General features: G+C 37.7%; 1 protein-coding gene across 2 annotated transcripts in view; it reads right to left on the bottom strand.

The window, feature by feature from the left end:
- Hph (HIF prolyl hydroxylase) overlaps positions 1-27,589 on the bottom strand; it is a 110,785-nt gene that overhangs the window by 46,436 nt on the left and 36,760 nt on the right. For both annotated transcript variants that reach the window (XR_010859231.2, XM_067140401.2), the window contains exon 2: positions 2,142-2,261. Coding sequence is in view for 1 of the 2 variants with exons in the window: in XM_067140401.2 (XP_066996502.1) it covers positions 2,142-2,261 (120 nt within the window). In the remaining variant the exon portion in view is untranslated. The remainder of the gene's footprint in view (positions 1-2,141; positions 2,262-27,589) is intronic.

Raw genomic sequence — 27,589 nt, 5'->3', positions numbered from 1 at the left:
AAAATGATCAAGGAACAACCAGCCATAACCATGGTAAAGCCAGCTCAAGATGTCTCATCCAAACTTTTCCTCTAGCACTGTAAGAAGCAGTGTCCAAAAATGGCAGTGCTAAATTCAACAACCACATATTTTTTGGTGCCATCCTTCTATGTCCTCAGAAAATGCTCCTTTAAGTCTTCAAGGCCTGCTATGATAGCTTACTTTTACAGCTGGATTTTGCTCTATGATACAATTTAGCAATTCATTCTCTGGAAAATAAACCTCAATTACAAGAATGAGTATGGAACGATCTATCAGGTGTGGATTACTTGCTTCGATTGTATGTATCACAGTTTTGAAATCCTCTATTTCTTAATTCTAAAACTATGCCTTTAGAAATACATTCTCTGGAAAATCAACCTCAATTCCATGAATGAGTATGGAATGATTGCTTTCAGGTGCAGATTACTTGCTTCAATTGTATGTACCATTGTTTTGCATTCCTCTTTGTTTTTGATTCCTGCCTTAATTAATGCCTGTATTATATGTTTACTTGACTCTCTTCATTCCAATCTGTGGAGACTTTGTTTTAGTTGTCGAGTGCAACAATTGGAAAGTCTGCACCTTATCTTTCATCTCAACTTTCTCTTTTTTTTTTTAATTGGCTTTATGTCGCACTGACATATGGCGATGATGGGATAGGAAAGGACGCGGAATGGGAAGGAAGTGGCTGTGGCCTCAATTAAGGTACATCATTTGCCTGGTGTGAAAATGAGAAGCCACAGAAAACCATTTTCAGGGCTACCGACAGTGGGGGTCGAACCCACTATCACCTGGATGCAAGCTCACAGCTGCACAACTCACAACTCAACTCACCCAGTCTTTTTTTTTTTTTTTTTTTTGTTGCTAGTTGCTTTACATTGCACCGACACAGATAGGTCTTATGGCGACAATGGGACAGGAAAGGCCTATAAGTTGGAAGGAAGCTGCTGTGGCCTTAATTAAGGTACAGCCCCAGCATTTGCCTGGTGTGAAAATGGGAAACCACAGAAAACCATCTACAGGGCTGCTGACAGTGGGATTCGAACGCACTGTCTCCCTGATGCAAGCACACAGCCGCGTGCCTCTGACCGCACGGCCAACTCGCCCCTGGTTTATTAGATTGTACTACATTAGCGTAACACAGTTTTCATGACGACGGTAAACAACACTCAAGGACAATTGCTGAAATCCAGAAGCCAAACCAAACCCCATGGAGCAACAGCCCTAAAGGGCCATGATCTACCAAGTGACTGCTGCTCAGCCCGAAGGCCTGCAGATTATGAGGTGTCATGTGGTCAGCACAACAAATCCTCACGGCCATTATTTTTGGCTTTCTAGAGCAGAGCTGCCAGCTCACCATCAGATAGCTCCTCAATTGTAACCACGTAGGGTGAGCGGACCTCGAACCAGCCCTCAGATCCAGGTAAAAATCCCTGACCTGGTCGGGAATCGAACCCAGAGCCTTCGGGTAAGAGGCAGGCACGCTACCCCTGCCCCACCTAATTTGCTGAAATTGCTAATTTGGAAACACTGTTTTTCTGCTTCTCTCATGGTCAGTTTTATTTACCTTGGTCTAGGGTTGGAACTCAGAGGAATTTACACATTTATGCACTTAATAGTGTGACAAATAATACTGTTTATCCTACAGCACTGGATTACTGATTTTGCATTGGGAAAAGATGTACAAAGTTAACAAATTGATAATAATTTGCAGTAAGTTCAAAGAGTTACTAAATTGTAGAAAAACTATTTTTTAATTCAATTTCTATTTGTAATGTACTGTATGTTCAAGTGTTTGTTGATATAGATTAACATGCCTGTAAAAATGACATTAAGCATGACAAGATCAATCAAGAAAACAAAATTCAAGTGTACAACTGAAAGAAAGGAACAGGTATAACACATAACAGAAAATAAGACTTGGTGAAGTATACAGCAACAGACATAATAATGAACATGAATTAGTTTTATTACCATAATAGTTCATGTGTATTATGCCATTACCTTGAAACTTTGCAAGTACATCCGTGGGGAGATTAATGAACAACATGATATAGCCTACATTATGGGTAGAGCCTGCAGGTAACCGCTGGTAAAAATAAAATTGGTAGCAAATTTACCTGCACATCCCAATCTTGATTAAGATAATATATTGCTGTAATGCAGCGTCCATCACGGTTAGGATTATCTACATGTTTTACATAGTGTGAACCATGTCCAGGGTAACATGCCACCATTGCCTGTAAAAATTACATCAAGCATGACAAGATCAATCAAGAAAACAGAAATTCAAGTGTACAACTGAAAAAAAAAAAAAAAGGAACAGGTATATTATATAAACAGAAAATAAGACTTGGTGCAGTATATAGCAACAGACATAATAATGAGCATGAATTATTTAAACATAATAATCAATTGCAAGCACATATTACCAAGCACACAAACTAATTATACGAATTCTGAATGTCTGGGTAGAGATGGAGGTGAAGTTCCCAAGAATAATGAATATTAACAACATTAGGATATCGAGGGAACAAATAGTGTACTGGTACAATAAAAATTGTTTTCTTATCCGAAGATAAAAATTATAAATTTTACGTACTTATTCTATACTGTATGTTCAAGTGTTTGTTAATATAAATTAACATGCCACCATTGCCTGTAAAAACGACATCAAGCATGACAAGATCCACCCAATAAGTACAGTTACTTTTTTTTTTGCAAGTTGTTTTACGTCGCACCGACACAGATAGGTCTTATGGAGACAATGGGACGGGAAATGGCTAGGAGTGGGAAGGAAGCGGCCGTGGCCTTAAGGTACAGCCCCAGCATTTGCTTGGTGTGAAACTGGGAAACCACGGAAAACCATTTTCAGGGCTGCCGGCAGTGGGGAAGTATAATTTGAGAACACTATACCTACTATTGAAAAACAAAAAGATTAGCTCAAGTGATGTTCATTTTCTCAAATTCCTGAGGTGCAGATGGTATTCAGCTAAATAACAGACATATATACAAACTCCTCTTTCTTAAATTCACACAGGATATTTAGTAAATAATAATACAACTTATTTTACATCAAACTACATTTACAGTTTTGGAGATGCAGAGCCGGAATTTTGGCCCACAGGACTTCTTTTACGTGTTGGTAAATCTACTGACATGAGGCTGACGTATTTGAGCTCCTTCAAATACTGAGCAAAAATCGAACCTGTCATTTTCGACACAGTATGTGCCTTAAAGAACCTATGCATATGTTTCCATTTTTCCCTAAAATTTATATGACTGCCAATATATGTATCAACCCACCATTGCACTGAATGCCGGGTGCACTAATGTAGTGGGCTGATGCACATGTCGACGCTATTGGAGGGCATTTTGAACTTTTATGTAGGAAAGAGTTTCATGTTGTAACTGAATGTTCTGTTCCTGTGTGTTCCCCATGATGAGAAAATGAGTTGTAATGTGGAAATAAAGCATTCCCAGACCCATGTCCATATAGCTATCCATATTTTACGAATACCATTGAGTTTCGAGAATGTATAAAATTAAATATTTCTTTGCCAACCAAATTTTGTACACTTGAGCCTACGCAAGATAATCGTCTTATTATAGATGTTGGTGATTTCCAAGTATGGTTCTGTAAAGTGACATAAAACATTTTACGAACATCGCACAACTCGACCATTGACCTTCTGTAGTGGACGCTGCAGGTGAACCCCGATCTATGGACTTTCAGCCATCGGCGAAAAAAAAGTTCCCTGCAATGTCAAAGAAAGCTTAAACATGTTATTCCAATTCTGCACATCTTATTTGTGTGAACAAGCCGTACAGCCTATATTACTGTTTTCCGAGATCTCAACGGAGAATTAATCTTTACAAAATACTTGGCAGAGGCAGTGTTCATATAAATCATTTTACCAGAAATGCTTCCACATAAATATTAAAATCCTGCTTCTGTTAATAAAAAGTTTTTGTTAAGTGGTGATGATGCTTGTTGTTTAAAGGGGCCTAACATTTAGGTCATCGACCCTTTTTGTTAAGTAATAAAATTAAAGTGAATGCCTGTTTATGAAGAGTATTAAACAAATGCTGTTCTAAGATTTTATTGGAAATATATATATATATATATATATATATATATATATATATATATATATCGCTATTTGGCTTGCCTACTGTACAATATCAGGCTATTTTGTATTCTGACCCAGGCTAAAATAGATGTTAGGCAGCCAGGTTTCCCCAAGGGTAAGTTAAATACTTCTAGGGATTGCCAAACCAAACAAAACCAAAACCAAAACCAAAACCCAAAACAAAACCAAACCAAACCAAACCAAACCAAAACCAAACCAAACCAAAACAAAAAAAGATTGAGGAACACCGATAGGTCAATAACAGCAGTAGACCAACAGATGTAACACATGCAACACATCTTCATGCATAATGTAACCCAACTTTATGTCTAATGCCCAATTTTGTATAAGCCTATACAATTTCACTTGGATGCCATCATTGTTAAGGCATTAAGTCTCTCTGGTCTGACAGATCCATAAGGGAAAAATAATTTTCACCACCAGAATGTTGGCCAGCAGGGTAGGAGAGGTGGTAGTACAAAATTTCTAGTCACTAAATTGCGTGACAAAAGCATAGACTCAGCCCCAAACCTCTTTGCAGCATTCATATGGGGTGAGAGCATATGATGCTCTTGATGGTGATTTGTCAAAGGATGGCGATGTTAAGCCTCACATACACACCTTGGTGTTATTCGAGAAGAACAGGCTATGTGCTGACAAGATTCAAGTCTCATCCTCCCCCTACCTAATTACCATTATATCTTGCATGCAGATGTGCAGGTCACCCACGAGCATTGTCAAACAGAAAGACTTGCGTGAGCCAAACATGTCCTTGGACACTCATGGCACTAAAAGCTGCACAATGAACGTATGTATGTATGTATGTATTTATGTATGTATGAATTAATTAATTAAAGTTGCCTGTTGTGTGCAATACAATTTTACAAAAAAAAAATGCTATCCAAGAACCTCCAACTATGAATATGATTATGTTTTTTGGTTGCAATACTTTGCCAAAGTTCATCAGTGGAAATTCTTATAAAGGTGGTTTCATACTACAATCCTACGCACTGCAAGGGGACATCAAATGAATTATTTCACTATCAATGAAATTTGTGTATTTCAACCAAATTCTCACACTTGATCTGTTCAATAAACTTCAGTCAACCTGCAGCAAGAATAATATTACTAGTTTAAAGTCTCACTAACAACATTAAAGGTTTTGGAAATGCCTATGTGCAGGAATTTTGCCCCACAGGAGTTCCTTTATGTTCTAGTAAATCTACTGATGAGTCTGTCATATATGAGCACATTCAAATACCACAGGAATGAGTCAGGATGAAACCTGGCAAGTGGAGTTCAGAAGACCAGAGCTCTCCTGTCTGAACTGCGAAACCCGGCTGAGGCAAGAATGTATGCCATAGTTTTGTGATGGTTCTAAAAATTTTTATCCCTGAAAGAAAATTATCAAAGAACCACATCTTAAAAATGTATCCATTTATGTATACCACTTATGATTTTTTTTTCTTTCTACAAGTTGCTTTACGTCACAGTGACACAGATAGGTCTTATGGCAACGATGGGGTCAGGAAAGTGCCAGGAGTGGGAAGGAAGTGCCTGTGGCCGTAATTAAGTCACAGCGCCAGCATTTGCCTGGTGTGAAAATGAGAAACCACAGAATGCAATCTTCAGGGCTGCTGACAGTGGGGTTCGTACCCACTATCTCCCGAATACTGAATTTTTGTAAATAGCAGGAAGAGTTTACTTGAATACATTTATAAGTCCCTATGCAATAAATCTGCCAAATGGACGATTTCTTCCCCGCAGTTGTAGAATTCATTGGATTTCTTACAAAATGGCTCAGCAGAGCCATCGTTGACATAATGCATTTTATCACTATGCTTAGTTGCATACTATACACAATTTTTTCCACGATAAGGCAATCCAATATTTGAAGAAAAATCTTACCTGCCTTCATTACTAAAAATATATATATTTTCTGGAGCACTGACCCTGACCCAGTATCTCCATGCCGAGTGTTACGCGGCGGTAAATAGCCTGACCCACTATAGGGACCAACGGCTAAGGGTGGAGGAGTCCTTATAGAAGGGAAATGGGCCCTCAGTGGAGGAAATGCCACTGAAACCCCATATCAACTGTAGCGCCTGTACTCCAGAGGAGCAGCTACAAAAGGCGTCGGTTCTCCATGCTAGGAGCAGCCTACAAGTTTCGGTTGGCAGTAGCTCTAAAATGCCTTTGAGAATGGCGAACCCATCGTAATAAAAGCCTATATGATGACCAGTGTACTGAAGCCTCAGAAAATGCTAGGGCATTCCCCACAAGCAACGTGCAATTCTTGTGATGCTGGGAGAAATGTGAGAAATGGGCGACCAGCAACCAAATACATCAAGATAGCGACCATCAATGTAGTAACACTAACAGGGAAAGTGGAAGACGTTGTAAATTTTATGGTTGACAAAGATATAGCATTGCTGGGAATCAGTGAGACCAAATGGAAACAAAAAGGTGAAAGGAAGTTAAAGAAAGGATACACCTTATACTATAGTGGAGGAAGAGAAGCCAAAAATGGTGCAGGTCTCATAATTAGAAAAGACCTACAGGAATACCTAGAATTGGTGGAAAACATAAATGACAGATTGATTAAGGTCAAATTGAGACTTGAAACTGGTGTTACAGATATAATTCAAGGGTATGCTCCACAAACAGGAAATACAGATACGGATCTTGAGGAATACCTTGAATATCTGGAAGGCCATATACAGGACAGACAAGTTGTGATCATAGGAGACATGAATGCCCAAGTAGGTCAGGAATGAAAAGGAAATTAAGAGATTTTAGGTCCATTGGGATATGGGAAGAGAAACACGGCTGGAGATATTTTGGTAGACTTTTGTAGAAGAAATGAGCTGATCATTGGTAACACATGGTTTTCAAAGAAAAACAGTCAGAAGATAACAAGATATAGTTGGGATAACAAAATCAAAACTCTGATAGATTACATTTTGATCAAGAAAGGTAACAGAAAAATGTTGGTAGATCTAACAGCGCTCCCAAGTGAATCTTTCGAAGGAGATCACAGAGTTGTGATAGCTAAGTTAAAGATGGGAAAGATACAAAAGATGACAGATTAGGCAGAGAAAGCTGAGGGTTGGAAATTGTAGGAGAAAGAAATAAGTGAAGAGTTCCAGACACACATTAAAACAAGTGTACTGAAGGAAGACTTGGAAGGGTCGAAGAAGAATGGGCATACTTTAAAACAGTCATGGTGGAGTCTGCAGAAAAGACCTGTGGAAGAGTATCAGGAAGGAAGAAACGCCCTGGTGGAATGACTGGGTAAAAGATATAGTTAAAAGGAAGAAACAAGCTTGGAAAAGATGGCTGAGAAACAGAACAACAGAATGCCAAACAGAACACAGAAACTGCAAGAAGGAGTGCTCCAAGGTGGTTCAAGAAGAGAAAAAGCTGGCAAAAATTCACTGAATCTCTGCAAGAAGATACAACCGGAAGCAAAAAGATTCCAGTGGGTTAAAAAGAAGAAAAACCCAGGTGAAGGTACTAACTTTATTAAAAGTGAACAGGAGGAAGTGATGACACAGAAGCAGGATATATTGCAGAGGTGGGGAAAATACTTTGAACAGCTTTACAATGTGCAAAATACCTTGGTACAAGGAGAAATCAAAGAACCAGATTTAGTGCAGATGGAAGATAAGGAAAACGAAGTGTCCATGGCAGAGACTGAGTGGGCTACTAAAAGACTGAAACAAGGCAAGGCAGCTGGAATTGACAACGTCGTCATAGAATCATAACAGCAGTACCAGTTGGTCTACAATTGTTGTACAGATTCTTCAGTGATATGGAGAGAAAAGAACGGTCCAAAAAGGTGGACGAAAAGGGTCATTATACCAATTTTCAAGAAAGGAGACAGGAAGCAATGCAGAAATTACAGAGAAGTGACACTGATACCTCATACAGCTAAGATCCTTGAAAGAATCTTGGATAAACAAATAAGAGACAGAGTAGAGGGAAAATTGGCAGAACACCAGTATGGATTCAGAAGAGTCAGGTCCACATTTGACCCAATATTTACACTGCATCAAATGATGGAAAGGTATTGAGAATATGGAAAGGACATGGTAGTAATGTTTCTAGATATTGAAAAGGCATATGATAGTGTCCCAAGGAATTTGGTATGAAAAACATTGACAATGTCCCAAGAAACAATGCAGATGGTAATAGCATTGTATCAAAATTGTGAAAGCCATGTTAGAACCAAAGTGGCTCAAACTGTATGGTTCAGAGTTGAGACAGGCTTAAGATTGGGAAGTGTATTGTCCCCCTTACTCTTCATTATCATTAATCTTCATTCATCATCATCATGGATAGAATTCTACATAATATCAAGGAGAAGATGATGGGCGAGCAAGTATACTCTATGCTCTTTGCTAAAGACATTGTAGTTTGGGGAGATAATGACGAGGAAGTATAGACACAAGTTGATTTATGGAATGAAGAGATCAGAAATTTTGGAATGAAGATTAGTACTGAGAAAAGCAAGCTTTGATCATGACAAGAGGTAACAGAAAATGAAGAGGAGTGATAAAAATAGGAAGTGAACCTCTTGAAGTAGTGAAAAATTTCAAATATTTAGGCAGCGTGATGTCACAAGATGGAAATTTGGATGGAGAAATTGACTACGGCAGAATACAGAATACAGCAGTCTGCAAAGTTTCTACCAGTGTGTGAGAGACATTGTATGGAACAAAGATGTGCCAATGAAGTACAAGAAGATTTTATACTCGTCCTATTATAAACCTATACTGACCTATACTTCAGCAGCCTGGACGTTGACTAAGCGGAACCAAAGTAAGGTACAAGCAGCTGAAATGAAGTTCTTGAGGAGCATACAGGGAAAGACAAGATGAGATAGAATACGAAATGAGGAAATAAAGAGAAGCATGGGAGTGTGTAAACGTCAAGAAGAGATTGATATAGCAAAGCTAAAATGCTTTGGACACATGATGAGAATGCCAGGAGAGAGAATACCAAAGAGAACATTAATGGATACAGAGACTGGAAAGAGGCCTAGGGGACGGCCTAGAATGAGATGGAGGAGCTCTGTTGTGGACTGTATTGCAAATAGAGGAATCGATAGCAATAAAGTACTAGAAGAGGAATGATGGAAAGATTGAGTAAGGTGGGCTTTGGTACACTATCCTACCCAGAGAGAATCTAGAAATGGGAATGGATGATGAAGAAGAAGAAGACTGACCCTATAATCGAACTACTCTCTTGTATATGCTGATGATATCAGAAAAATATTCTCTTGATTTTTCAAAATTGGCTTCTTTAATTTCACCATCCACTGCTGAATTTCAGAACATGGATTTCTTCTATGCTGGGCTCATACAGTTACTTTTCCAGATTTTAACAGTTTAACCTTGATCCAGGTCTGATAGTCCATCTTGTTTTTTAAGGATACAAATTTATTTTACTAATTTTCATTGGTTATTTCCTTCAATTAAAAGCAGAACACCACTATGATAACAGTTAGGAAATTACCATAGTGTGAATATATCTGAACAGAAAAGGTGGGGAACTGATCAGAGGTGGTAAAAGATAGTAAAATGTACACAAATTTTTTTTTTTTTTACATCACTTCTAAGTCTCACCACAGTCTCTGAATAAATAACAACTCATATCTATTGCCGAAACTGAAACAATTTTAATGTTTTTCTTAACAATGATGATATCATTCAACTAGAATGGCTCCCTTGCTGACCACACATTATTTCTATTGAACATGCATGGGACTTGTTTTTTTTAATTTATACATTTTTTTTACAAGTTGCTTTACATCACACTTACACAGATGGGTCTTATGATGACAAAGGGACAGGTAAGGGCTAGGAGTGTGAAGGAAGTAGCCATGGCCTTAATTAAGGTGAAAATGGGAAACCATTTTCAGGGCTGCCGATAGTGAGGTTCGAGTTCACTACCTCCCGAATATGGCATACTGGCCGCACTTAGGTGACTGCAGCTATTGAGCTTGGTGGGATTTATTAAAATATGGTTTTGGTAGGGGCAGCTCTAGAAGTTAGTGCTACTCCCATTTAATTTTTTAACCAATACTGTGTGCAATAACTGTTAACAACTAAACAAATTCTGTCCAAACTTATTAATAAATTATTTTACCTTTGCAGAAGACTTACAAGTCCAACTGTGCCAGCCTTGTTAGCATTTCTTGTGATACGGGAGTTTTAGGTAGATGAGGTGTAGGTGCGGGGGGGGGGGGCAGGGGATTTTGGAGGCATGGCTTTGCTTGCACTAAGTACTGTGGAAGTGTACAGTATACACAATGACTGCCTACACCCGTGCTCTGCACAAAAAAATCATTGCCTTCTAGATCAAATTTGTTTGGTCTCTGCGCTCAACTACCTTGTTGTGCATCACGTTCTGTAAAACTGTTTGCCAATATTACAGCACGATAGTAGACCTTCTAAAATTCTTATGCGGTAATGCATTTTTCTTGTCTTACTCCTTGTTGTCAGTGCTTATTATAACAGAAAACTTTATTTCAAGTGAATAGAAGAATTTGATAATTAGTTTCCAATCGCAAACATTTCATCATGGCCGTTACAGAAGAAAAGAGAGATTATAAAACCTTGGAAGACCAACATCAGCTACTAAACTTTCACGATCAATTGTAATTTTAATACTGTTATGTACAAAGAACATTACTGGTTGTGTAATAGTAATGTCAAGAATGCTCTGTTTTGTTTTTCATATTGTTGTTGTTTGAGTCATCAGTCCATACATTGGTTTGATGCAGCTCTCCATGCCACCCTATCATGCGCTAACCTTTTCATTCCTACGTAACAATTGCATCCTATATCTGCTAATCTGCTTGTCATATTCATATCTTGGTCTTCCCCTACCGTTCTTACCACCTATACTTCCTTCAAAAACCAAGTGAACTAGTCCTGGGTGTCTTAAGATGTGTCCTACCATTTTCTCTCTTCTTCTCGTCAAATTTAGCCAAATTAAAATGTTTTGATAAATTTGCTGCCAGCAGGGAGAGGGAAATTGACTTTTTCTGCAAATAGGCGAGTCACATATCTGAGTTCTTAAAAGTAGACTATTGAACATATTTCTCACCTCAAAAGGCATCGTAGCTGAACTACCACTTAGCAAAGTAATAATATTTGTGCACTTTTATGAAAGTGGAAGTCCCTAATGTAAATAATTTTAACTGAAAATATGCGACTCCCTATATGTCAAAGCCACCAGCTGCCACTGGATTATGCACATCCTGACTAGTCCTGTAATCTGCAAGACCTATGCCATTTTGCTACTGAAGTAATAGGACTAATTGGAGCAACAAAAGCGACAGAAAAGAGGATGGTATGCCAAGAAGGGTTCAAACTATACCATTTTTGTGTTAAGAGAGAAAGAGAAGGGGTGAGAAGGAAATGACCAACATTTACAAACTATATACAAATGGCATGCCGAGGTGAGTAGCTTGGGCGGTAGACCACTAGCATTCAGAGTCCAACTTGGCAGGATCAATTCTGGCTCACTCTGATGATATTTGAAGGTACTTAAATATGTCAGCCTTATGTTCGTAGATTTACTGGCATGTAAAAGAACTCCTGCGGGACAAAATTCCTGTACCTCTGCATCTGAGAAAGCCTTAAAAATTTAGTTAGTGGGACATAAAACCAATAACATTATTAAATCTAAATGATATTCTGCAAATTCTATGAAATGTATACACTCATGTTGAATTGTATTGGGTTATTATTGTACTGCAATTCGGTAAATGCCCACGGAAATGTTAAAAATATGACTTAGCTGAACATACATGTGCGGCAAATAGAAATTTTTGTGTAGCAATTGAGGCTTTCATGGCCGGCATTACAAATCATATCAGCGTTTTTCAGGCTTGTAGGCCGTGGTCCAGGAACGAGTGAATCTCCACTGAGAGCTTCGCTGCTATCGAAGTCAGTCGGAACCCCTGACAATAATCAGATCAAAAATTAGAGGTTGGCTTTTCAGGCGTTTGTTCTATTAACCAGCATTTCGTCTTAGGTCTGACACTAGACTCGTCAGAGTGGGATGTGTCAGACCCTACCCACTGATGCTGGGGTGTATGCAGGTGAACTTATCAGAAGCCTCTTATGTGGCACAGTCTGATAACTGCATACAAGAGATAAAACTCCACAATGGAATTAATGCCCGCCTAGCAATTCCAAATGGCTGCCGAACGCAGTCTTCGGTGAAACGTGAGGACATTCACTCGCTCCTGGACAACGGCCTACAAGCCCGAAAAACGCTGACATGAAAAAAAATTTCCTTCACAATATGGTTTTGGTGTGGCTACAGTTAATTCAATTTTGAAGCAATTCCCAAAAACTGGGTCCCTTTTATCACTGAAGGAAGGAAACTGTTGGTCAGAAGTGCAAGATTAGGCTATACCGAAAGAAGATTGCTTATTCAACAGGAAGAGTAAAGCAAGTCCGAGACTTCCTGCTGTCAACCTAAACCTAGACTTAAGTTGGAGTGCAAAAAATTATCATGGTACAACTGTTTCTCTGCAGACTGTTGGAGGCTGAAAGATGAGTGTTTAGATCAGCAAAGAAAAAAATTCTGATGTACGTAATATGTAAAAGGTCACTAATAATGGTTAAATTCCATGAAGATAGGACTGTACAACAATGGAGGAATGTTGTATTTTCTGATGAAAGCTAGTGGTCACTTTATTTCATTCATATGTAATGAATAATGAGAGAAAATATTACTTGCCCATATTCAACAAACAGTTAAACATCCTCAAAAAGTGATGTTCAGGAGATGTTTTACCCGCAAGGGACCACAACTTTTGTCCCTGAGTGCCGAACGGTGACCAGTACAGGGAAATCCTTAAAAGAAGAATAGCGAGTTACAATAAGCTCCCTTCAGACAGTGATGGAGTCATTCAACAAGACCTTGCACCATGTCACACATCCAATTTGTTGATGACAATAACATCTCAGTAATCCCTTCATGATGATGCTTGTTGTTTAAAGAGGCCCAACATCTAGGACATCGGCCCCTAATGGTATTTCTAAAGAAATAGAGTTAGAAATGGCTGTGGAAGTAAGGAGAAATTGAAGGAACTTACTAGAATATTGAATCTAACAAAGAAGGCAGCTAAGGATAACATGATGGCAAGCATAATTGGCAGTCATACAAATTTTAGTGAAAAATTGAAGGGTATGTATAGGTATTTTAAGGCAGAAACAGGTTCCAAGAAGGATATTCCAGGAATAATTAATGAACAAGGGGAGTGTGTATGTGAGGATCTTCAAAAGGCAGAAGTATTCAGTCAGCAGCATGTAAAGATTGTTGGTTACAAGATAGAGAAGACTAAGGCCAAAGAAGTAATAAAATTTGCATATGATAACAATGACAGTTACAATAAGTTACAAAAGTTGAAAACTAGAAAAGCGGCTGGAATTGATCAGATTTCTGGGGATATACTAAAGACAATGGGCTGGGATATAGTACCATATCTGAAGTACTTATTTAATTATTGTTTGGTCAGAGGAGCTATACCAGATGAATGGAGAGTTGCTATAGTAGCCCCTGTATATAAAGGAAAGGGTGATAGACATAAAGCTGAAAATTACAGGCCAGTAAGTTTGACATGCATTGTATGTAAGCTTTGGGAAGGCATTGTTTCTGATTATATTAGACATGTTTGTGAAATTAATAACCGGTTCGATAGAAGGCAATTCGGTTTTAGGAAAGGTTATTCCACTGAAGCTCAACTTGTAGGATTCCAGCAAGATATAGCAGATATCTTGGATTCTGGAGGTCAAATGGACTGTATCGCAATTGACCTGTCGAAAGCATTTGATAGGGTGGATCATGGGAGACTACTGGTAAAAATGAGTGCAACTGGACTAGACAAAAGAGTGACTGAATGGGTTGCTATATTTCTAGAAAATAGATCTCAGAGAATTAGAGTAGGTGAAGATTTATCTGACCCTGTAATAATTAAGAGGGGAATTCCTCAAGGCAGTATTATTGGACTTTTATGTTTTCTTATATATATAAATGATATGAGTCAAGGAGTGGAATCGGAGGTAAGGCTTTTTGCGGATGATGTTATTCTCTATAGAGTGATAAATAAGTTACAAGATTGTGAGCAACTGCAATGTGACCTCGAAAATGTTGTGAGATGAACAGCAGGCAATGGTATGTTGATAAACGGGGTTAAAAGTCAGGTTGTGAGTTTCACAAATAGGAAAAGTCCTCTCGGTTTTAATTACTGTGTTGATGGGGTGAAAATTCCTTTTGGAAATCATTGTAAGTATCTAGCTGTTAATATAAGGAAAGATCTTCATTGGGGTAATCACATAAATATGATTGTAAATAAAGGGTAGAGATCTCTGCACATGGTTATGAGGGTGTTTAGGGGTTGTAGTAAGGATGTAAAGGAGAAGGCATATAAGTCTCTGGTAAGACCCCAACTAGAGTATGGTTCCAGTGTATGGGACCCTCACCAGGATTACCTGATTCAAGAACTGGAAAAGATCCAAAGAAAAGCAGCTTGATTTGTTCTGGGTGATTTCTGACAAAAGAGTAACGTTACAAAAATGTTGCAAAGTATGGGTTGGGAAGAATTGAGAGAAAGAAGAAGAGCTGCTCGACTAAATGGTATGTACATTAAAACAAGAATAATAGTTAACACCACCTTTCCAATACTTATCTTTCCTTATATTTAGGAAATAAACATTACAACAGGCGTTATAAGATGGGACATGTTTCGCTTAACAGTCGTAAGCATCATCAGCCGAAAATAATTCTTGTTTTAATGTTCATATCTGATATCCAATACGGTGTACAATGAGATTTATTACTTGTAAGTGGTATGTTCCGAGCTGTCAGCGGAGAGATGGCGTGGAATGACATTAGTAGACGAATAAGTTTGAATGGCGTTTATAAAAGTAGGAAAGATCACAATATGAAGATAAAGTTGGAATTCCAGAGGACAAACTGGGGCAAATATTCATTTATAGGAAGGGTAGTTAGGGATTGGAATAACTTACCAAGGGAGACGTTCAATAAATTTCCAATTTCTTTGAAATCATTTAGGAAAAGGCTAGGAAAGCAACAGATAGGGAATCTGCCACCTGGGCGACTGCCCTAAATGCAGATCAGTATTGATTGATTGATTGATTGATTGATTGAAATGAGACTAAAAGAAATAACAATTTAAAAGTCCAAAATCATCCACTGAACAGAATTCAAAACATGATGTAGAATGAATGGATTGATATGAATTTAAACTAATCAGTGGATCCGACACATAATGCCCCACATTCTCAGAAACTAGCGTTGAACAATAGTATTACACACCAAGGGACTGCTTCTAAAGTACAATCCTGAATCGATGATGCTTGTAGTCTAAAGGGGTCCAAAATCCAGTTCATCGGTCCTTCATAACGGTACTTATCACTAGTAAAGTAGAACCATGGTATTTGTTATGTTGCGGAACTAATCAAAAGTAGCGTACACTCGCTGTATTCCACACATTATGGTACTAGTCACAGGTAATGTAATGCGCACATGTAACACAGACCTATGGTGTTTCTCCCATTGTGGCGCCATTTTCAGGCAATGCAAATCTATGATGTTCCTCACATAGGTGTACTAATCACAGGGACTCGTACTATCCCGTGGTGTTCCTCATATAGTGGGTACTAATCATAGGCAAGGCAGACCCATGGTGTCGCTCAGAGTGGTATTAATCACAGGTACTATAAAACTCACCCTGATTCACACATTGTCGCTACAAATCACAAACCTACTGTGTACCCAACATAGTGGTACTACGAACAAGTAAAAGCGACCCATCGGGTTCCCAGCGTGGTAGTACTAATTACAAGTAGTCTCATGGTTCTAATTCAATCAACCCTTGGTTGCCCCTTTTAGTTGCTATTTACGACAGGCAAGGGATACCGTGGATGTATTCTTCGCCTGCATCCCCCACCCACAGCGGGATGTGTGTTTGGTCTGTGAGAGCTATTTTATTTCGCTCGAGAACCCACTATCTCCTGGATGCAAGCTCACAACCACGCGCCCCTAATCGCACGGCCAAAAGAAAGAGAATAGACATTAGCAGTGACGAATTGCGCTCTCATTTCATAAATATCGATAATTTCTTTAAAAAATGAAAAGTGGCATGCCTTCATTAAAATTCAGATGGAGGACATCAAAGATTTTAAGATTCCAAAAACGTCAGCATGGTCAGATCAGACTGGCAGAAATCGAGCAAAGGTTCAAGAAAATACTAGGAACTTTTACAGAACCTTTAAAGAAGAACTGATGAGTTATAGGGCACCCACTCTCAGTTTTAAAGGACCAGATGGGATTTTAGAAACAAATAATGAAGACACCATTTGCAATTTTCAAACACCGTTGCTCTAGGAAAATACGCGCCATCGTTGCTGTCCACTTCACATTTTGGCCACTGGGATGCCTGTTTTATGTCATTATAATATGCTGTAACTATCAGTTAAAAGAATAATAGTAAAACCAAAAATTGCTTCCAGAACATTCGTCCGTATAATAATGCACTTGCATTTGCTTCATTGAAGTGGATACCATAAATGTTAAAAAATCAAAGATTACATTAAGTGATAAGCAAGACTGTCTAATATTGTACTGATTTGTGTATTCCTTAGTTCACCAGTTGGCTACTCCACCACATACTTTATGAACATGCAAGATTTCTCTCACGGGTCCCCGAGAAAAGACTTAATGCTTTAACAATCATGGCAACCAGGTGGGCTAATTTATGGGTCAATTGTAAGAAAAGTATGCCAAAACTGGACAAATGAACAAAACTGAACATGATATGTTCCCTTATTGACATTAGTTTCATGATAGAGAAATGAAGAATATTTGTGCAAAACTAGTGAAATCCATGCCAAAACATGTCAGTATTATTCTAAGAAACAAGGGATATAATGTGATAAAAGTATGATTTTTCTGTAGTTGCAGAAATTATTTCATATAATTTTTATTAAGTTTATTGTAGAATTCCTTTTCTGTAACAGTGTCCTGGTCAGATTAATTTGCACGCTACTATATGTTTTCTTTAATAGGCTTTAGATCAGTGTTCTGCAACCACCGGTGTGTCGTCACAAAGTGAAAGGTATGACGTGAACTTTTACATATTAATTATAGAGTATTATTTATTTTATCACAAAAGTTTTGTTTTATATGCTTTCATTTCATTCACTGCCACAGCACTGATGAAATAAGATGACGTTTATTCTTCGTTACATGCTGCTAATTTGTATGTATTCCAAGAAATTACATGTAAATGATTTGCTCATAGTTGCTATATAGTAGTTATGCTTATTGGTATATTTTTATTTCTTGCCTCTACCTCTGTGCTATGTGAGATCACATGTTCTGAATATGTGCTTTTCCCAAAACTGCTGGAATTAGCAAAACTTCACCTGACCTTTATAACTTTATTATGCTGTTTTTGGTGCATGTCCCTGTTTGCTAGTGCTTCAACTTTATTTATTTCTTTCTGTACCAATTCACTGATCCATTGTTAGATTTCCCTTTGAAGAGTATAGGTCTTGCAACTTGCAACTATTTCAGTTCTATTGCAGCTATCCATAAATTTTCATAAATCCATGAGTCGATTTCTGTTTATTAATAATTATAATTATTATTATTATTAACATTTTTTAGTGCTAGCAATCGAATTAGAAAACAAAGCCTATTCACTAATCAATGCTCATGCACCTACAAATAATTAACCAAAAAGACCCAGAAAAGGTGGAATAATTCTGGGACCTACTAGAAGAAATAGCAGCACAAATTGCTAAACATCATGTCAAAATTTTGATGGGAGATTTAAAAAAAAAGCCAACAACAAAGAAGTCAAAGCCACTGTAGGGCTCTACCCTCCCCGCAAAACAAATAGAAATGGAGAAAGATTAATAACTTCTGCGAAACTTCTGATCTGAAACTAATGTCAACTCATTTTCAAGCATGCCCATAGAAAAAAAAAGAACCTGGAGGTTCCCGAACATATATTTAGGAGTATTTCAGATAGACTATGTGGCTATCCCAAAGAGAAACCAAAAGTGGATCATAAATGTAAAGTCAAGAAGGGTATCATCCACTCTACATCTAATGAAAGTGAAGTTTCAACCTAAAAGACTCAAATGTAGATCATGACAAAACCCACAAAACGACCCAGAGATTCTGAAGCAAAACTCAAGCTTTTTCTTAGCCAATATCTCTGAGCAAAATGCTACTAGTTGGTTAAAACTTAAACTTGTAAAAGCAGCCAAGTGCACTAACATGGTACTGAGGAAATGTAAGTGGTGAACGATACCTGTGATAAGGTGTCAGAACTCCGCATGAAAGCATGGCAAGACTGGAATTCGCGGGAAAACTACTGAGAAGTGGTATGCCTTCATTAAAATTTAGATGGAGGACATCAAAGATTTTAAGATTCCAAAAATGTCACCATGGTCACATCAGACTGGCAGAAACCGAGCAAAGGTTCAAGAAATTACTAGGAACTTTTACAGAACCTTTAAAGGAGAACCGATGAGTTATTGCGTACCCACTCTCAGTTTTAAAGGACCAGATGGGATTTTAGAAACAAATAATGAAGAAAACTGTAAACTTTTGGCAGATCATTTCAAAGACATTCTAAATTTTGAACCTTCTACTGACCAACTCACTTTTGAAACATCGGAACCAAATCAAGATTAAAAAACTCCAACAATAGAAGAAGCTGAATAAATAATACAAGAGTTAAAAAACAAGCAAGCTCCAAGGGTAGATGGTATAATCGCCGAAATGTGGAAACTAAGTGGCAGAAATCCTGCTCAAAAATCTATAAAATTCTTACAGATATATGAATAAGAGAAAAGGGCAGTGGGTAAGGTACTACGGACATTGAAAAACACAAACTCATTACATGAACCCAGGACTACCCACTGTTAAGGCACAACCTAAGATTCATAAAACCAGCATTCCCATACACCGAATCGTAACCTTTAGACCAAGTCCCCTATATAAAACAGCACAATTCATCCAACAATTTCTCAAAAAATGTTATACTTTCCAGTCAAATCTATTTAGAATACTTTAGAACTTATTAAACAATTAGACAATTTCAAATACCAACCGTACCATTCCATACGTTCTTTTGATATTACTAATATGTATATGAGTATACAAACAGGAAAACTCATACACATCATCTCCAGTAAGTAAACTAGAAATATCAGATTTTATATCCATTTTGAAGCTGTTAATTAACAATAACTACTTCACCTTTGATAAGACAGTGTACAAACAAGATGGTCTAGCTATGGGGTCACCGGCTTCCAGTATATTAACTGAAATATATTTGGACTTTCTAGACATACAAAAATAAAGATGCAAAATTCAATAATATACACTTCTGGTCCTGATATGTAGACGATACATTCATTATTTTAGATGAACGTTCTACCGACGCAGCTGCTACTCTAACATATCTCAATAACATTGATGTGTATGTATGCTCGGTCTTCAGCCCTAAGGCTGGCTGGATCCTCAACAGCTCCGCCATCAGCTGTTATAGATGGCCTAGGTATCACTGAAGAGGTGTACTAGGGAAATGAGGAGTGAGGTAATTTCCCGTTGCCTTCCACACCGAGCCAGAAGTTGCTATTACATATCAGTCTGCCAAGCCCACTGAAATGCATGCACCAACCGATCCTATGAGCAACATTTTCACACCATTCATAGCAGGGACTGGCTGCAGAAGGAATGGCATTACTAGCACCGCTCATACCTCAGTCACTTTCATATTGTCAAAGGCAAGTATATGACAGAGACAGATCAATGAAAGTAACAAAATTACTCTAGCCCATACGAGAAGACATAGTGCACTGTAAACACTAGGTCCTGCCAGCAAAGGAATGATACGGACATCAAATTCACACTAGAATCCGAAGTTAATAGTTCCATCAATTTCCTAGCTTTAACTATTACCACGCTCCCTTCTTCTTTTAAGTATAAAATCTACAGGAAAACCACACACACACAAAAAAAAGATTCTGTACACCCTGTTAACCATAAACACGCCACTTATAATAGCTTAATGAACCACACGTTTAATGTCCCTATGTCGAAGTCGGACCTTAACAAAGAGACATTATACGTAATATCGCTTATCATAACAGTTACAATAAAATCTTTATAGAACATATTATCAACAAGTTTAAACACCGCCCAAAATGAAATTTAATTAAAGAAACAGCTAAATTCAAAATTCTCTCAACATTCACATTCAATAGTAATATTTATAGTGTCACAAAAATTTATTCAAGAAGCAGAACGTTAACATTTCCTTTAGAACAAACAATAGAAATATAGACATCTTACACAACTCCAATTTAATTAATGCTTATAATCTTTTTGAAAAATCGGGTGTATACAGATTCCGCTGCAACGACTGCAGCAGCACATACGTCAGACAAAATGGTAGGTCGTTCAAAATTAGATACATGGAACATGTGAATGTAATCAAATATAAAAGATTCTCTGCGGCAGGTCAACATGTACATGACTACAAACACAAATTCTACGGCATAGATATCACTGAAATAATAAACAAGGTCCTCTTACTTGACTTTACCAAACAATGCTATATTCAACTTGATCAATATTACAATTCAAATCTAAATCTCAACGATTTACCTGAAAAACCTAAAATTCTGTTTGACATGCTTATTACAATTTTAAACAATATTAAATTACCTAAAAACCAATCAATTTTTCAGATAAGACACAACATGCTCGCATGTTACCCCTACCGCTCCCCACGCCCACCTGACTGCACATTCTCCGCTACCCCGTTCTCCCCTCCTCCATCCTAGTACACCCCACCCCTTCCCGCTCTCTCCATCGGTTCGTTGCCTGTATGATCAGCCGGTTAGTTCCTTTTCAACTTTACAACCAACAACTTGTCAAGGTGAGCCTTCTACCTAAAAAACCTTCTTGCCCCATTTCTTTATTCACAACTCTAATTCGAGAACATTCTCCTCGCAAGTTCTGTCTTGGATCGAGAACATTCCAATACAACATCTGTAACAACCAACTTTTTTACGAGATCCATTCTCCCGTTACGTTAACACACCACAGTACGAAGTTTGAGCCCAATGCTTTATACTATTACGCAAGCTTATGTTACTTGAGGAACTACTTTTTTATAAAGAACCTTTCTGTTATTTTTATACCAGCCTTTTATTACTGAAATATGACTACAATATCCATGTACTACATATAATTGACTAAAGTTGTATTCTAACGAAGAAAAAACTCTTAGTCACTTGTACTCATCATACTACTAGTGAATTATAGACGGAAAATACACCACATTTTATCCAAAACGTGCAATCATAATACTTTATAACATTTAATATTGGATTACAGATTGTTAATTTTCTTTTAACAACATGACTTTCAAGTTGTAAACTTGTAAAATGTACTTAATTGACTAGCAAATCATACACTTGTAAATAACATTATTCAGCCATTATATGGATATCCATTTTAGTTATTTAGTATATTTTAACTATAAGGTCTAACATGTCAATGTCACTTTTTATGTCTTTGTAAACTCCCTATGGCTGATGATGGCAATCACTTTGCCAATACAGGTACCATGAAATAAATGATTATGTGGTGATTTAAGAATCTCTCACATAATTTAGTATTGAATAGGTGGATCCTTTTATTATTCCATTTCATTACTTTGTAAGCTACTACAACCAGCATAGTGAAAGGATTATTGTTGTCAAGATAAACACCAAGGCAATGCCCACCACAATAGCGCAGGTCTATATGCCTACTGGTTCACCAGATGAAGAAATCGAAATAATATATGAAGAGATAGAAAATTTAGTACAATATGTAAAAGGTGACGAGAATCTAATAGTGATGGGAGACTGGAATGCAGTTGTAGGCCAAGGAAGAGAAGGTAACATAGTAGGAGAATTTGGACTGGGAAAAAGGAATGAAAGAGAGAGCCGGCTGGTTTAATTCTGCACCGATCATAATTTAGTCCTTGATAACACTTGGTTTAAACACCACAAACAAAGGCTGTATACATGTACAAGACACTGGAATGTATCAAACAGACTTCATTATGATTCAAAAACCCGGTGATGGATTGCAAGACTTTCCCAGGAGCAGATGTGGACACTGACCACAACCTGTTGGTCATGAAATGCCATCTGAAATTTAAGAAATTGAAGAAAGCATGGAATGCAAGGAGATAGGATCTATACAAGTTGAAAGAAAACAATGTGAGGGGTTGTTTCAAGGAACATGTAACACAAGGACTAAATGAAAAGGCTGAAGGAAACACAGTAGAGGAAAAATGAGTCATGAAGAATGAGATCAGTAAAGCTGCTGAAGAAAAGTTAGGAAGAAAGGAAAGATCAACAAAGAAACAATGGATAACTCAAGAGATACTAGACCTGATTGACGAATGATGAAAGTACAATAATGAAAAAAATGAGAAGGGCAGAAAAGAATACAGGCAAATAAAGAATGAAGTAGATAGAAAGTGCAGGACAGCTAAGGAAGCTTTACAAGGATGTTGAAGGCTGTATGGTCCTAGGAAAAGTAGATGCTGCATTCAGGAAAATCAAGGAAACCTTTGGAGAAAGGAAAACTAGGTGAATGAATATTAAAACTTTACAAAGGTGAAAAAATGAGAGTATCCTCCTAATTCAATACATCATATATTCATATATTCATATGATTACTGAATTAGGAGGATACTCACATTTTTATATGATGTATTGAATTAGGACGACACTCCTTTGTAAAGTGAAAACCGTCAATATGGAATGATTCTAATATCTTGTAATGAATATTAAAAGCTCAGATGGAAAACCACTTCTAGGGAAAGAAGACAAAGCAGAAAGATGGCAGGAACATATCCAACAGTTGTATCAAGGTAAAGATGTAGATGATTTGGTTCTGGAACAAGAAGAGGCTGTTGTTGATCATGAAATGGGAGACCCAATTTTGTGGTCAGAGTTTGACAGAGCTGAGAGAGACCTAAATAGGAACAAGGCACCTAGAAGTGATAACATACCCTCAGAATTACTGCCTGCCTTAGGAGAAACCAGCATGGAGAGGTTACTCCGTTTAGTGTGTAAGATGTATGATACAGAAGTGCCATCCGATTTTTGGCAGAATGTTGTTTTACCTATTCCCAAGAAAGCCGGTGCTGACAAGTGAGAAAACTACCACACCATTAGTGTAATATCTCACGCCTGCAAAATTTTAACACGTATTATTTACAGAAGAATGGAAAGACAAGTTGAAACTGAATTGGGAGAAGATCAATTTGGCTTCAGAAGAGATGTTGGAACACGTGAAGCAATCCTGACTTTACGTCTGATCTTAGAGGACCGAATTAAGAAAGACAAGACCACGTATATGGAATTTGTAGATCTAGAAAAGGCATTCGACAATGTTGATTGGACCAAGCTGTTTGAGATTCTGAAGGTGATCGACCGAGAAAGGAGAATTATCTACAATCTATACAAAAATCAGTCTGCAGTGATAAGAACCGTGCGCTTTGGAAAAGTGGCAGAAATCCAGAAGGGAGTGAGGCAAGGCTGCAGTTTGTCCCCTCTCCTTTTCAATGTTTGCACAGAACAGGCGATAAGGGAAATCAAAGAGGAATTTGGAAAGGAAATCAAAATCCAAGGAGAGGAAATCAAAACCCTGAGATTTGCTGACGATATTGTTATTTTATCTGGCTCTGCAAAAGATCTGGAGAAATTCCTGAATGGTTTGGAAAGAGTCTTGGAGAAGACATACAAGATGAAAATAAATAAGTCCCAAACAAAAGTAACGGAGTGCAGTCGAACAAGGTTAGGTGATGGAGGAAATGTTAGATTAGATTAGGAAATGAAGTCCTGTTACTTGGGTAGTAAAGTAACTAATGATTGTAGTAGTAAGGACATAAAATGCAGACTAGCACAAGCAAGGAAGGCATTTCTTAAGAAAAGAAATTTGTTCACCCTGAACATTGATATAGGAATTAGAAAGATGTTTTTGAAGACTTTCGTCTGGAGCGTGGCATTGTATGGAAGTGAAACATGGACGATAACTAGGTCAGAAAGAAATGTGGTGTTACAGAACAATGCTGAAGGTGAGATGGATAGATAAAATCACTAATGAGGAGATAGTGAATCGAATTGGTGAGAGGAGATCGATTTTGCTAAATTTGACTAGAAGAGGAGACAGAATGATAGGGCACATCTTAAAGACACCCAGGACTTGTACAGTTGGTTTTTGAGGGAAATGTAGGTGGTAAGAACGGTAGGGGTAGACCAAGATATGAATATGACAAACAGATTAGAGCAGATGTAGGATGTAGTAGTTACATAGAAATGAACAGATTAGCACAGGATAGTGTGGCATGGGAGAGCTGTATCAAACTAGTCTATGGACTGATGACGCAAACAACACAACATCATCTGGACCAGTGAAACAATTCCTGAATACTTGAAGTGTGCAATAATTCAGCCATTACATAAGAAAGGGGATAAAACCAACATAAATAACTACAGAGGTATTTCCCTACTAGCAGTCGCCTGCAAAATTCTTTCAAAACTCCTACTCAAGAGACTTGAAGTGCAAACAGATCATTTGTTAGGAGAACATCAGGCAGGTTTCAGGAAAGGCAGTTCGTGTGCAGAACAGATTCTTAACCTCAAGACCATCCTACAAATTTGTAAAAGCAGTCTGTGGACTCCAAGAATTCAAAGCACGCGGGAAAATGCGAGAATTAATCATGCACTTCAAAGGTTAAATCCTTAGAATTGTCTGAACAATTTGATATTAAAACAGGAGTCCGCTTTTGCTTGTAATAATGATAATAATAATAATAATAATAATAATAATAATAATAATAATAATAATGTGCGGCTATCTCTAGCCGAGTGCAGCCTTTGTACGGCAGACCCTCCGATGAGGGTGGGCAGCATCTGCCATGTGTAGGCAACTGCGTGTTATTGTGGCAGAGGACAGTGTTATGTGTGGTGTGTGAGTTGCACGGATGTTGAAGACAGCACAAACATCCAGCCCCTGGGCCATTGGAATTAACCAATGAAGGTTAAAATCCCCGACTCGGCCGAGAATCGAACCCGGGACCCTCAAAACCGAAGGCCAGTATGCTGACCATTCAGCCAATGAGTCGGACGGTATTTGCTGATGACTTAGCAGCGTTGTCCAATAACAAACAGGAACCAATTGCATCCATTAAAAACTCCATGAAACTGCATCCAGAATAGGACTCCAGATCTCACATGTAAAAGCCAACTACATGGAAGTATCTCTTTAGTACTTCGATGGACAACCAATAAAAACCCAATATGGCAAAATAACCCAAGTGTCTAAATTCAAATATCTGAGAGAAGTCCAACAACCTTCAGGACTGAATTGTGAAGCAAACAAAAAATAAGGATCTCTAAACTACAAAGTGTGTCAGACTCATTTGAAACAGATATAATAAAAGATCCATGTCCTGAAATGCAAAATTAAGGCATTACAACACTGTAATCAAGCCTGAAGCACTATATGTATCTGAAACACTGATCACTGGGGACAGATCATTGATTAAAGATGTAGAAAGAAAGAAAGAAAGAAAGAAAGAAAGAAAGAAAGAAAACTATTACAGAAATTTTTGGACCAGTCAGTGCAGGGGTAATCTTGATTATAAGGAAGTCTCATGACCTGTACCACCTGTACCAACACTCAGAGAAATCTCAGACACATTTAGGAAAATACATTTGAAATTTTATGGACATATTCTCAGAATGAGTAATCAGAGATTGAACAAAATAATTCTGAAACTTTCCCTAAAATAACAATTGGCTAATCGAAGCTGGAAAAGATCTTCAGGAAAGAGGCATCACAGATAACATTGTGTTAAACAGTTCAGAAATGTAGTCGACAATCCGCTTTACACAACCACCAACAAAATCCTGGTCAGAAGATAGCAAGAAATGCCACAGTGAGAAGATGAGATATTAGGAGAAGAAAAAGGCAACGACATCAGCTAAATAAGTTCAATCGTACTCTTTAATCGGACATAACGAAGAAATAATAATAATAATAATAATAATAATAATGATAATAATAATAATAATAATAATAATAATTTGATACTAAGTGTATATATATTCGTAGTAACGTTTTTGAGAGGAATAGCATTTTGGTGTGCCGTGCCGAGTCGTGACTGTGCCATGAGTAGAAAAAAGTTGCGGAACACTGCTTTAGATTATACAGAATATTGTACCTTAGTTCCACCAGTGAAACTACCGAGACTACAATATTTTCCTCGGAGAGCTTGGTGTATTTTAGGATCACTTAAAATTTACGCAGCTGTCTGACAGAGAGGTAAATACTTCAAATGAGTAGTTCTCGAAAGGCGTAGGCTCAGTCTCGCAAAGGCAATGAGAAAATTGCATGATGTGAAAAGTGACATCCCATGCCGAGAAGGCAAAGTTAACGGTGGTGGAATGCAACATTTTGACTTCGAACATCTTTTAATTCGTTGACCTTGGATCATTCTAGAAACTGTACTCATATTTCCGAGAACATTGAACACAATACTGATATTTCGCTGTCGCATTTTGAGGATTACAGAAATATGTTATATAAATCAGTTGATCAGTTCAGGCGTACGGCAGGCACTGGCTGGACGTGATAAATTTTCGGGAGTGATAGCATCTCTTATCGAGCAAGTGGACTACGTGCACTGTAGCACGATACCACACAATGACTAGCATTTAGCAAAGCAGGGCAAAGCAAGCACATATTCACCAGTTCGATTTGCCATTGGTTCCCGGTAATCTAATTTTAAACCGATTACTAACCTGAAGTTTCATATAAATTTAGCACATACAAAAATGATTGCGGTTAACGATTACCCCCTTCAGCAAGCAGTGGCGTGAGCCGCTTATTCAGCTAGCCCGAAATCCAGTTCGTGTAATGACGGAAATGTTGCAGCATGTAACACATCCGTTAATTTGCACTTTACAGTCACGTCACGAACAACGATAAACCTCACTCGTCCGATATGCACATTATAAATGTCAAAATTAACTGTAATGGACCGGTACTTCCTATAGGCATAAGATTAGCGAGTACCGGCAAATAATTATGGAATTATTGAAAATACCCCGTTCATCTTAATTCGAAATTGATGTTATCCGCTATCTATTTGAAACCTGTATAACTACCGTACTTTAATTTATTTCAAAATGCTATTTATCCCCTTTGTTGTTCGTTGTTTGCTTTTCTTGAAAACTATGGACAGCAGTGCGTATTTTATTAAGATATATGTATTATTATTATTAATTTTC

The sequence above is a fragment of the Anabrus simplex genome, chromosome 2 (assembly GCF_040414725.1).
Source record: "Anabrus simplex isolate iqAnaSimp1 chromosome 2, ASM4041472v1, whole genome shotgun sequence".
Taxonomy (NCBI): domain Eukaryota; kingdom Metazoa; phylum Arthropoda; class Insecta; order Orthoptera; family Tettigoniidae; genus Anabrus; species Anabrus simplex.
The sequence above is the reverse complement of the archived record's forward strand: the minus strand, read 5'-3'. Positions and strand labels throughout refer to the sequence as shown.